At 43.6% G+C, this 11,747-nt stretch overlaps 1 protein-coding gene across 1 annotated transcript; it reads left to right on the top strand.

Annotated features, from left to right (window-relative positions):
• The first annotated feature begins 2,937 nt into the window (after nt 1-2,937).
• Nucleotides 2,938-3,903, top strand: LOC135873518 (olfactory receptor 51G2-like). The gene has a single exon (XM_065398073.1). The coding sequence runs from the start codon at nt 2,938-2,940 to the stop codon at nt 3,901-3,903; it is 966 nt and encodes a 321-aa protein (XP_065254145.1).
• The last annotated feature ends 7,844 nt before the right edge of the window (nt 3,904-11,747 follow it).

The following is an 11,747-nucleotide window of genomic DNA, read 5'->3' as shown; positions in this document are numbered from 1 at the left end:
TCCCACACCAGCCAAAGTAACCACTTTCAGTTGCTGTTGTTTCATGCCAGGCGAGTGGGTGTGCCTATTCAAACAAGATCAGCCCCTGGAGTTCTTTTCCACACTCGCCATCATTCACCACCAGATGTCAGGGTAGAGCTCATCCTGACTCTGCTTACACTTACAAGTTTGAAATATGAGAGACTTGTTCAGAAAGATGTGGAGAGCCTGGATTGATGTCTGGTCCCTCTTAGTCCCAAGAGCGAACAACCCCCAAAACAAAGAGCACAAACAAAAGCCTTCCCCCCCTCCCCAAGATTTGAAAGTATTTTGTCCCCTTATTGGTCCTTTGGGTCAGGTGTCAGCCAGGTTACCTGAGCTTCTTAACCCTTTACAGGTAAAAGGATTTTGGAGTCTCTGGCCAGGAGGAATTTTATAGAACTGTACACAGGAGAGCTGTTACCCTTCCCTTTATAGTTATGACACCCCTTAATCCCGGAAACTGCACCAGTCGGTGCAGAAATACTTCAAATCGTTTACCTTTTAGGTATTTTCCATTTGTGCTGGTCGAGCTAAAACTTGTAACAATAAGATCAATGGAGATTCCCAATTGATTAACTGATCCTCAAGGGCTTTTACCCGCTGCACTATAAATGTTTCCACACTGCGTGCCTGACAGAAAGAGGGAATGTTTCTGAGCAGAGCGTTCAAGCTCTGCTTCCTCAGGAGTAGATGATGAACACTCTCCAGCTTCTATTTTCGTGGCTTTGGTAAGTGCGCTGTTCATATTGCATCGATTTCACTTATATTAATAGGCAGTCTCAACTGCTTGAAATGTTTAATCTCTAAACAATGAGAATTGCACATTTTTATTATCAGCATCATTATTAGTTATTTTATAGAAGACCCAAAGCCCTAGGAGGACAGGTCCCTGCCTTGTGGTGCTTGCAATCTGAGGGCCCAGTGGTGCAAAAATTGCCCATGTAGCGTGGAATTTTCCATGAGTGAGGAACACAAATTCCAGTGGAAGCCAGCTTGTGTTTTTAACTCCCTGTGGCTTCTTTTTGTAAGTACCATTGACTTGCCTGGGGCAGTGTATGGTAACAAGAAACCTAGGAATGGCCATAGCACATCCAAACTGAGGTCTATTTAGACGCATAACTTGACTGACAGTCACTAGCACCAGACATTTAACTGGAAGGGGTGCAATTAACCCTGGAGTGGTAAATACTGACTGACCTGCCTGTAGTTTCTAGCTAATGGGACAGTGTGCTGTAACCGCTGAAAGGGTGACTTGCACTCTCTGCATTTCCTGCAGCTTCTGGGGGCATGGTGCTTGCTTATAATATAACACTCCCTGGAGTGTCTGCTTGGATACCATATGCGGGAAAATTGAGCTCTTTGTCTTTGTTCCAACAAAACTTCACTTCAATGAGGGTTTTTCTGGGTAAGGGCCAGTTGAGCCAGTTGATGTCCCTACGAGTCCTGCACATAACTGAGGATAGGGTTTTTCACAGTAAACTTTGCATATGGCAAAATTCCAGTTTGAGGAATGCTGGCTGTCTGCACAGGGGTGGATTTCACCCAGTGTGAGCAAAGGAGGCATAGAATCATAGAGGATTAGGGTTGGAAGGGACTTCAGGAGGTCATCTAGTCCAACCCCCGGCTCAAAGCAGGACCAACACCAACTAAATCATCCCTGACAGGGCTTTGTCAAGCCGGGCCTTAAAAACCTCCAAGGAAGGAGATTCCACCACCTCCCTAGGGGACCCATTCCAGTGTTTCACCACCCTCAGAGTGAAATAGTGTTTCCTAATATCCAGCCTAGACCTCCCCCACTGCAACTTGAGACCATTGCTTCTTGTTCTGTCATCTGCCACCACTGAAAACAACCTAGCTCCATCCTCTTTGGAACCCCCCTTCAGGTAGTGAAAGGCTGCTATCAAGTCCCCCCTCACTCTTCTCTTCTGCAGACTAAATAACCCAAGTTCCCTCAGCCTCTCCTCGTTAAGTCATGTGCCTCCGTTGCATCTAGAATGAAGATAGTACACAGCTAACATTCACAGTCTTCAGAGGCTCCTTTTCTTTTGGTCCCCTTCCCCTCCAATACTAACATAATGTACAACAGCAGGGGCAGGCTGGCGTTTATAGCTAAAACAAAGCAAAGCTGGATTTTGTTCCCTGTTCTGACACAGCCTCCTTGTGTGTCTTTGGACACTCACTGTCAGTCATCACTGAGTAGTTTGTATGAACACTTCTCAGCCCATGGGCCATTCACAAGGCACATAATTTTTCTCCTGTCAAATAGGTAACCCATTAATTTTTTTATGGTGGACCCAAGCTAAACAGTTGAGATCTGGATCCAGACTGAAACCTTGTTCCAGAATGCACGGGTGTTCTGATCCAAGGTTTGGGTTCAGGTCCACTCTGCTTTTCTGATGTTCCCTTTAATAATGAGTTCATACAAGTCTTCATATGCCAAGCTCCATCTAGAGGAGACGGTGTGGTCTAGTCTAGTGAAGGGGCATTCAGCTGAGAGCTGGGAGACCTGAATTCTGTCATTGATCTCCTGTGTGGCCTTGCACAAGTTGCTTACCTGTTCTGTGCTTTAGTTTCCCCCTCAGTTAAATGAGGATCTACATCCTCCTTCCTAGGAGTGTCAATGGGCTTTGAATCAGACCCATTGATACTTGTGCTCTTTTGTAAATCACTTTGAGATTTATGAATGCAAAGCTCTATATAAGAACAGGCTATTATTAGTAATGGAATTTTATAACTGATCTGGGGATCTGTGAGTACCGCAAGGGTTTTTAATCAAAGTACTGACTCCAACATGTCTGAAGAGCAGTGGCAGGATGGGCCATATTTTCTGACATGGTGTCACGTATTTTTAATAATGTTGTTTTTAATTGTAGGGAATGTGGTTTAATAAACTGACCAGAACCTCCCCCGTGCATCATGCCAACCTGCAATGAAACCAACATGAGTCCTGCAACATTCCTCCTGGCAGGTATCCCAGGGCTGGAAGCTGATGGCCCCTGGATCTCCATCCCTTTCTGTTCCATGTACCTCACTGCAATTTTAGGAAACGGTCTGATTCTGTTTGTGATAAAGACACAGAAGAATCTCCATCAGCCCATGTACTTGTTCCTTTCTATGTTGTCTGTCACCGACCTTGGCTTATCTGTTTCCACCTTGCCAACAATGCTCAGCGTCTTCGTGTTTAACACCAGAGAAATTGGCATTGATGTCTGCCTGGCCCAACTTTTCTTTATTCACACTTTCCTCCTCATGGAATCTTCTGTACTATTAGCCATGGCATTTGACCGCTTTGTTGCAATACGCCACCCGCTGAGATATGCTTCGACTTTAACCAGTGCTAGGATAGGAAACATAGGGCTGGTGATAATAATCAGGGGTGGTGGTCTGCATATCCCATCTGTCATTCTTCTCAAGAGGTTGCCGTACAGTAAGATCCAACCTCTCTCTTTTTCGTATTGTTTGCATCCAGATGTGATGAAAATGGCCTGTGCAGATACTACGCCCAGCAGCTTCTATGGTTTGTTTATTGTCCTTTCTTCTCTGGGATTAGACTCAGTGCTCATTGTCCTGTCTTACATCATGATCCTTCAGACCGTACTGAGTATCACATCCTGGCAAGAGCGTCTCAAGGCTCTGAACACCTGTGTCTCCCACATCTGTGTCACCCTGCTTTTCTACACCCCGCTGATCAGTTTGTCTATGATTCACAGGTTCAAGAAAAAGGCTCTTCCTCAGACTGAAATTCTTCTGTCTTATCTCCACCTCCTCTTCCCCCCAGTGCTAAATCCCATTGTATACAGCATAAAAACCAAAGAGATTCGTAAACGGATCATGAATATCTTTCAAAACTATTCCACTAACAGACTTCAATGGGGGCACTGATTTGGTCTGTCTAATCTGTATATCTAGGAACAATATGGCCCATGGTGTCCAAATGCCTCTGTCACGCTGAGCCAGCGAGGATTTAAAAAAAAAAGAAAATTAATGGAGATATCCTATCTCCTAGAACTGGAAAGGACCTTGAACGGTTATCAAGTCCAGCCCCCTGCCTTCAGTAGCAGGACAAAGTACTGATTTTGCCCCACATCCCTAAGTGGCCCCCTCAAAGATTGAACTTACAACCCTGGGTTGAGCAAACCAATGCTCAAACCACAGAGCTATCTCTCCCCCCTGGTTAAGCAACCAGCAGTCCAGTTGAACTAAAAGCAACCGTTAAGGACAGAGAAAAGTATTGAAATGGTAAACAGAGCCATTCCTTGTAGATAGCTAGCAAAGCCATGGTAAATAAACTAGAGTTCTTGAAATATAGGCCTGTATTGTTAGAGAATCAGAAGTAGATACAAATTGTATTTGTTTTGGTTTACCTATATCTTATTAGAAGTTCAACAATGTGACCAAATTAGCTTGTAGGTGCTAAATTTCAGTTTCTATCAGTAATGTTTCATTACCTATTCTCTTGATTCAGAGGTCAAAAGGGGATATAAACATTTAGATGAAACTTATGGTGTAATAATATCATTGTTTTTATTTCTCTTTGAAGTTTGTAATAAACTACCTGTGAATCTCTTCAATGGTTAATTGCCTTATGCTAATCAATGCTAATAGTTATCAGTGTATACATAGGAAATAGAGATTTATTTCAAAGCAAGAATGTACATTACCTATTCTTCATGCAAGGAAGGCCCTCTGTGATCATTTGCGGACAAGAGGCTAATCAGCTGAACTTCAGTTATAAAGGGACTTTGGGGCTTGATCCTTACTATCTCAGATCCGCTTAAACTTTGTCAGGGGAAATTCAAGTGACAAGATGGAGGACTTCTGGATTAGCCCTGCAATTCTTATGGAAGAATTTGAAAAAACTCTGCATATGGACTGCCTATTAGACTATGACTTTTTCCATTAATTCCAGAAGAATTTCTACAAATAGGCAGCCTCACCATCTCTGCTTTGAAACTGACATATGAACTGGATTCATATGTGTATGTATAATGATCTTTTAACACAATAACTCTCTTCCTTTTCCTTTTAAATAAATCTTAGATTAGTTAATAATAATTGGCTGTAAGTGTGTATTTGACCTGGTGTGTAATGTGTCCAATCTCTTGAGAGTGGTAGAACTTTACAGATGGTGAATGAGATTTTAAATAACCCTCACTAGATGGTCTTGGCTGTCTCGGAGGGAACCAAAGGCTAGATTGATTAAAGAGAACTGTATTTTGACTTCTTGGTATCCAGTAAGGTATTATAGAAGCTGTTTGGTTACTGTTTTGGTGAATCATTTATAAGAATAAGCCATCAGTTTTGGGAATTGTCTGCCCTATTCCTTGCAGTTTGCCCTGATTGAGCATTCTCAGTTTATCTCCTCCAGCGACCATGGTCACAGCCCCCCAAAAGGAAATATTTTATTGTTCGCCAAAAAAAATCCCAGGTAGCAAAACTGCAGTCCTGTACCCTTAAAGCTTCTCCTTCATGAATAAAGTGTATCCTGTTTTATACAGGGAATTAGGTTGTTCAGTGGAATACATATAAGGAAGAAGGAGTTTTAAGGGAGGAAGACTACATGCATTCATTCCTAAACTACTTAGCAGGTTGACTTGTAAATTCTCTGAAAACTCATTCTGCACTCAGAGAATAAGTGTTTTAAATTAATGGAGATATCTCCTAGAACTGGAAGGGACCTTGAAAGGTCATCGAGTCCAGCCCCCTGCCTTCACAATCAGGACCAAGTACTGATTTTGCCCCACATCCCTAAGTAGCCCCCTCAAGGATTGAACTCACAACCCTGGGTTTAGGAGGCCAATGCTCAAACCACTGAGCTATCACTCCCCTTGGTGTTGACTGACGCTACACCATATTTTTCATAGATACAGAAGTTGAATCCTTGCTCTAAGGGCAAAACTTGACTCAACTTTAACTATGGCTTCACTATTGATGCCACCATAATAAAATAGAATTTTTCAGCATTTTTACCTTGCTTTTAATTGTAAATAATTGTTATTAATATTTACTTATTTGTTGAAATCCTTCCTTAATATGCCCTTCATTAATGAAATCTGCATACCATGAAGCCTTCTGTTAATCTGTTCTGCACAGTCTGCCATCCTCATCTTTATAGATTAAAAGGCTAGAAGTGACGTAATGATCTAAGCTAACCTCCTGTGTAACAGGTCGTTGAATTACATCTAGCAATTCCTGCCTCAAGCTCAATAACTTGTGGTTGAAATATAACAGATTTGTTAGAAAGACCCATTGAAGTCACCACTGTCATATGTCCATTGCTGTGGTCCTTTCCAGCCCTCCCCGGTTACCCAGAGAATGTTAGATCTGTATGGTTTCGTCTTTCCACTGAGAGCCCATTCTTGCCAGGCTAGGTGAATAACTAGTTCCAAACACTTCTCAGGCAGAGTGAATCCTTTTGTTTGTTTGGAAACCAACCTACAAGTGCATTTGTTAGCCAAAAGGATTATTGAGCGAATGGTCATATAAGTCCACATGGCATAGCTTCTAATCATTGATTGGCTGACTATCAAAATGACTAATAATGCCCTCTCTTGCTCTCGCTCTCTCTCTCCTGAGAGTGCTGATTAGTGCCCATGTATTTTGCAGTTTGGGTGCCTGTCTAGGAATGAGACCTATCTCCAAGGTCTGGTGGCAGTGGGCCAGGTACCCAGCCTTGTTCCAGCTCCTTTGCAACAGAGGGACCATTTGGATTCCAAAGTTGAGTTGGAAACCCTTCAACTTTTAAACAGAGGGGTCTCCAACTCAAGCACTCCTTCCGATCACAAGGAGAATATCGCCTGGGGAGGGAGAGAAAGACAGATGATCTCGTAGCTACCAGGTCCTACGGAGGTCAGTACCAATACCTTAAATTCCACCCAGAAGGAGATGGGCAGCTAGATCAGATCTCAGATCACTGCTGTTGGTTGCTCAACACCACATATGCTGCTTAGCAAACAGGGTCGCTGCATTGTTCTGATGGTGTTACATTGCACCCCATAATGCTTTATAGAAATATGCTTATGAGTGTAAATATGACATAACTGGAATATGTTTTTGCTAGATATGCCATGTAACATATCTTTGCAAAGGTTATTATCAACTGAATATATTCATCCTATTTGTATGCATTCATCATTTTTATATTTGAAGTTATGAGTGTTGGCTCTATGCTTGTATTTAAAGTGTTTGCTGTAAGAAACATATAAGACAAATTTGGTCAACATAGTGTGAAGGGGTTATTCAAGTAATTGGGAATACTTAACTAACAATGGACTTTGGGAGACACCAATCCACATCTGAGCTTTCCTGGGAACATTCAAACTAACATGTAAACAATGGTGTTGGCCTGCAAAAAGCCGAATCTTTAATACACATGTGACTTGCGCCGGTGGCTAGAGACCCCATCTTGTGGCTGGGATGTTGCACAAGAAAGAGAATATAAAAGGCCGTGAAAAAAACCTCCATTTTTTCTTCAGCAGGCTCAAAAGATACCCTCTCCACCCCAAAGAGATGCCTGAAAGAAACTGGAACAATGGACAGTAACTATGGGGGTGTAAGTGATTGCTGGACGCAGACGAGGAGGAAGTTTAGTCTGTAAAAGAAGCTTATTAGAAGATCTCTGAGGGTGATATTTACCTGCATTTAGTTTCCTACTGTATTAGGCTTAGACTTGCATGTTTTATTTTATTTTGCTTGGTAACTTACTTCATTCTGTCTCTTATTACTTGGAAGCACTTAAATTCTACTTTTTATATTTAATACAATCACTTTTTAGTTATTAATTAACCCAGAGCAAGTAATTAATTCCTGGGTAGCAAACAGCTGTACATATCTCTCTATCAGTGTTATAGAGGGCGAACAACTTATGAGTTTACCCTGTATATGCTTTATACAGAGTAAAATGGATTTATTTGGGGTTTGGACCCCATTGGAAACTGGGTATCTGTTTTCAGTTAAGCCTGCAGCTTTGGGGGATGTGGTTCAGACCTCGGTCTGGGTTTGCAGCAGGCTAGTGTGTCTGGCTCAACAAGGCAGGGTACTGAAGTCCCAAGCTGCCAGGGAAAATGGGCTCAGAGGTAGTCCCAGCACATCAGTTACTTCAGCTGGGTGGGGGAGGAGTTCAGGTTCTCCACCCAGTGCCCCAAATCACCCTTATGAGGAACACAGAGTTGAAATCTCTCTGAGGCACTTAGCTCTGGCCCCAGTTATTGCAGCATCCGAGCGCCTCACAATCTGTAACATGTTTATCAGTAGAACACCCCGTGCGGCAGGGCCGTGCTACTAACACCACTGGGCAGATCCCAAGACCAGAAGGCACCATTGTGATCATCTAGTCTGACCCCCTGTATAGCATAGGCCAGAGACCTGCCCCACAATAACTCCTATAGCAGAGCTGTTAGAACAACATCCTGCCTTAATTTAACAATTGTCAGTGCTGGAAAATCTACCACGGCCCTTGGTAAATTGTTCCAGTGGTTAATTACCCTCATTGTCCAAAAAATTCCACCTTACTTCCAGTCTGAATTTATCTAGCTTCAGCTTCCAACCATTGGATCCTGTTATAACATTCTCTGCTAGACCAAAGGGCCCATTGTTAAACTTTTGTTCCCCATTCAGGTACTTACAGACTGCGATGAAGTCACCCCTTAACCTTCTCTTCGTTAAGCTAAATAGATTGAGATCCATGAGTCTATCACTATGAGGCAGGTTTTCTAAGCATTTAATCATTCTCTGGGCTCTTCTCTGACCCCTCTACAATTCATCATCATCCTTCTTGAACTGTAGCCACCAGAACTGGACACAGAATCCCAGCAGTGGTCGCACCAGGGCCAAAGACAGAGGTAAAATAACCTCCCTGCTCCTGCTCGAGATTTCCCTGGTTGAACATCCCGGATTGCTCTAGCTTTCTCGTCAGTAGTGCCACACTGGGAGCTCATGTTCAGCCGATTATGACCCCCAAGTCTTTTTCAGAGTCACTGATTCCCAGGATTGGGTCCCCCATCCGGTAAGGATGGCCTGCACCCCTTGTTCCTAGATGTAAACCTCTACATTGAGCCGTATTAAAATACATGTTGCTAAGGCATCGAGGAACTAAGTGAGTTGACCAAGGTCACAGAAGAACTCTGTGGAAGCTCCTGGAATTGAAGCCAGTTCTTCTGAGTCCCAGGTTAGCACTTTAACATCTGAACCATCCTTCTTCTCTCGGGCTAGTGGCTGCAGAGGGGGCAGCTGGCAGCTCAGCATGCTGAGATTACCAGAAACTCAGGGAATTAAACTCCTGTGACGTCACTAAACAGGAACTCAAGAACAATTCCTGTTCCAGATGATAACGCTGAGTCATGCTTTCTCCTGAATCTATTGAGGGACAAATCCATCGGCCTGGGCATGGAGCCAGGTCATAGTGGACAAGCAACTCCACATGCGCTCTCAGTGTGATGGAAAATGGGTGAATGTGGCCCATAGGGACACTGGAAGGGACCTCCTGCATCCCTGAGCCCAGTCCCCTGCTATCAGAGGCGATCCTGGCTTATCATCAGGTGCATAAACCTGTCACGCTCCTGTGACACAGTGTGCCTGGGGCAGCCCTCACTGGAAATGCCAAAGTCAGGGCAGGCTGCAAAAGGGAGAGCAGATGCTCCCAAGACTGGTGGGTAACACTGAAGTTAAACTTCCCAACCAGTCACAGAGCCCCCTTCATTGCATTCCAGTTCTCTGGCTCCCAATCAGCACCTAGGTCCAGTACAGTGAGAAGTTATTTAAACAACTCTGCTCACAGATACAAAATGTTCTTCTGACCCCAAACGGTCAGCCATGTTTGGATCTTACCCAAAATACCACACTGCCGGCCAGTCCTTCAGTGTCTAAAACTAAAGGTTTATTATAAAGAAAAAAGAAAGGACAAGAAGAGAGATGTTAAATGCTAAAACAGTCAAATACATACAAAGACTTCAAACGCCATATATCAGGTTCCTGCAGTATTGGTGAGTTTGCTGCCTTGAAAGTCCCTCTGGATCACATCCACAGTTTGGATGGGTCATTCAATCCTTTGTTCAGAGCTTCAGTTTGTAGCAAAGGTCCTCCAGAGGTAAGAAGCAGGACTGAAGACAAAATGGAGAAGATGCTGCTGCCTTTTATAGTCTCTTGCCTGTGCTTCCTTTGTTTCAAACACAAGCTGCCCAGCACATGGCTTGGAAGCCTTTTCTTTCCATAGGCACGCCCCTGCATGCCTTGCTGAGTCATATGGTGTGTCTGCCTTCTCTCAATGGGTCAATTGTATAACTGATCGGCCATCAAGCAGGCTATGTCACCAAGAAGCATAGCACAAGTTTGAAATACATACATACATATCTATAACTCATAATACAAAAATGATACAAACATATAAACAAGATTATAATATCTGGCAAATTATAACATTTTTGCAGATATCTTACATGGCATATCTGGCATAACTCATTGCAATTACACAATATTGGTATTCGTAATACCCTAAAGTGTCCCCCAGATTCCATACAGGGTCACAGCTCCATCTTAAAAGCTCAATTGTTTCCCCCCCAATCCCCACTGCTCCTGTTGGGAGGCTGTTCCAGAACCTCCCTGCTCGGATGGTCAGAAACCTCCTTCTCCTTTCCAGCCTCAGATTGCTCCTGACCAGTTGATCCCCGTTTGTTCTTTTGCCAACACTGGCCTTTAGCTTCAGGAGCTCATCTCCCTCCCTGGCGTTTACCCCCCACCACTGGCGTATTTATAGAGCAATCAAATCCCAGCTCAGCCTGCGTTGTTTTAGGCTAAACCAACCACGTTCTTTAGTCTCCTCATAAGCCAAGCCCTCCATTGCCCTAGGAGCCCTTCTCCGCACCTGTTCCAGTCTGAATTCTTCTTTCTGGAATACGATTGACCAGAATTTTACACAGTTTGCCAGAGGAGGTCTCACCAGTGCCTTGTATAAGGATATTAATAGTTCCCTATCTCACCTGACACATTCTAGGATCTCATCTGCCTTGTTCACAGCCACATCACATTGTGGCTCACAGTCATCCTGGGACTGACCAATACACCCAGGTCTTTCTCCTCCTCTGTCATTTCCAACTTACCGCTGGCTGAATAAACAGGGGTGCAGTGAGTAGACGTAGGGAAGATTGGGAGCTGACTTGATGACAGTGGACAAGCACTTTCACAGCGATGAAATACCAGCTACTAACGGGCTCTTTAATCTAAGAGAGAAAGGTATAACAAGAACCAATGGCAGGAAACTGAAGCCAGACAAATTAAATTTGGAAATGAGGCACATATATTTAACAGCAAGGGTGCTTAACCAGTGGAATAAACTCCCAAGGAAGGTGGGGAATTTTCCTGATACCTCCAAACCAAGTCTGGAGGCCTTCCTGGAAGTCACGCTTTAGAGGAACAAAAGTGATGTGTTGGTGAAACACAAGTCATTGGGCTCAATACGGCGGTAACTGGGTAAAATTCTGCAGCCTGTGCTACACAGAAGGTCAGATTAGATCAGTGGTTCCTCAAACTTATTTGATCACACCCCGGCCCCTTCTTTGTGTCTGTAAGAGTTTATGCCCCCCTCACCTGCCACACAAATACATATATTGATATATGTGGGGGAAGGACTCAAACTGAATCAGGTTCGGCTTCTTTGTTTTTCACTTGAGTTTTATTTTAATGTTGCACGAATGAACCAATGATCCATTGGAATCAGAGATAAAGCAAAACTG

The sequence above is a fragment of the Emys orbicularis genome, chromosome 1 (genome assembly GCF_028017835.1).
Source record: "Emys orbicularis isolate rEmyOrb1 chromosome 1, rEmyOrb1.hap1, whole genome shotgun sequence".
Taxonomy (NCBI): domain Eukaryota; kingdom Metazoa; phylum Chordata; order Testudines; family Emydidae; genus Emys; species Emys orbicularis.
The sequence above is the reverse complement of the archived record's forward strand: the minus strand, read 5'-3'. Positions and strand labels throughout refer to the sequence as shown.

Bases quoted from the DNA above. Each gene is read 5' to 3' on its own strand.
- LOC135873518 (XM_065398073.1), top strand. From the start codon at position 2,938: ATGCCAACCTGCAATGAAACCAACATGAGTCCTGCAACATTCCTCCTG.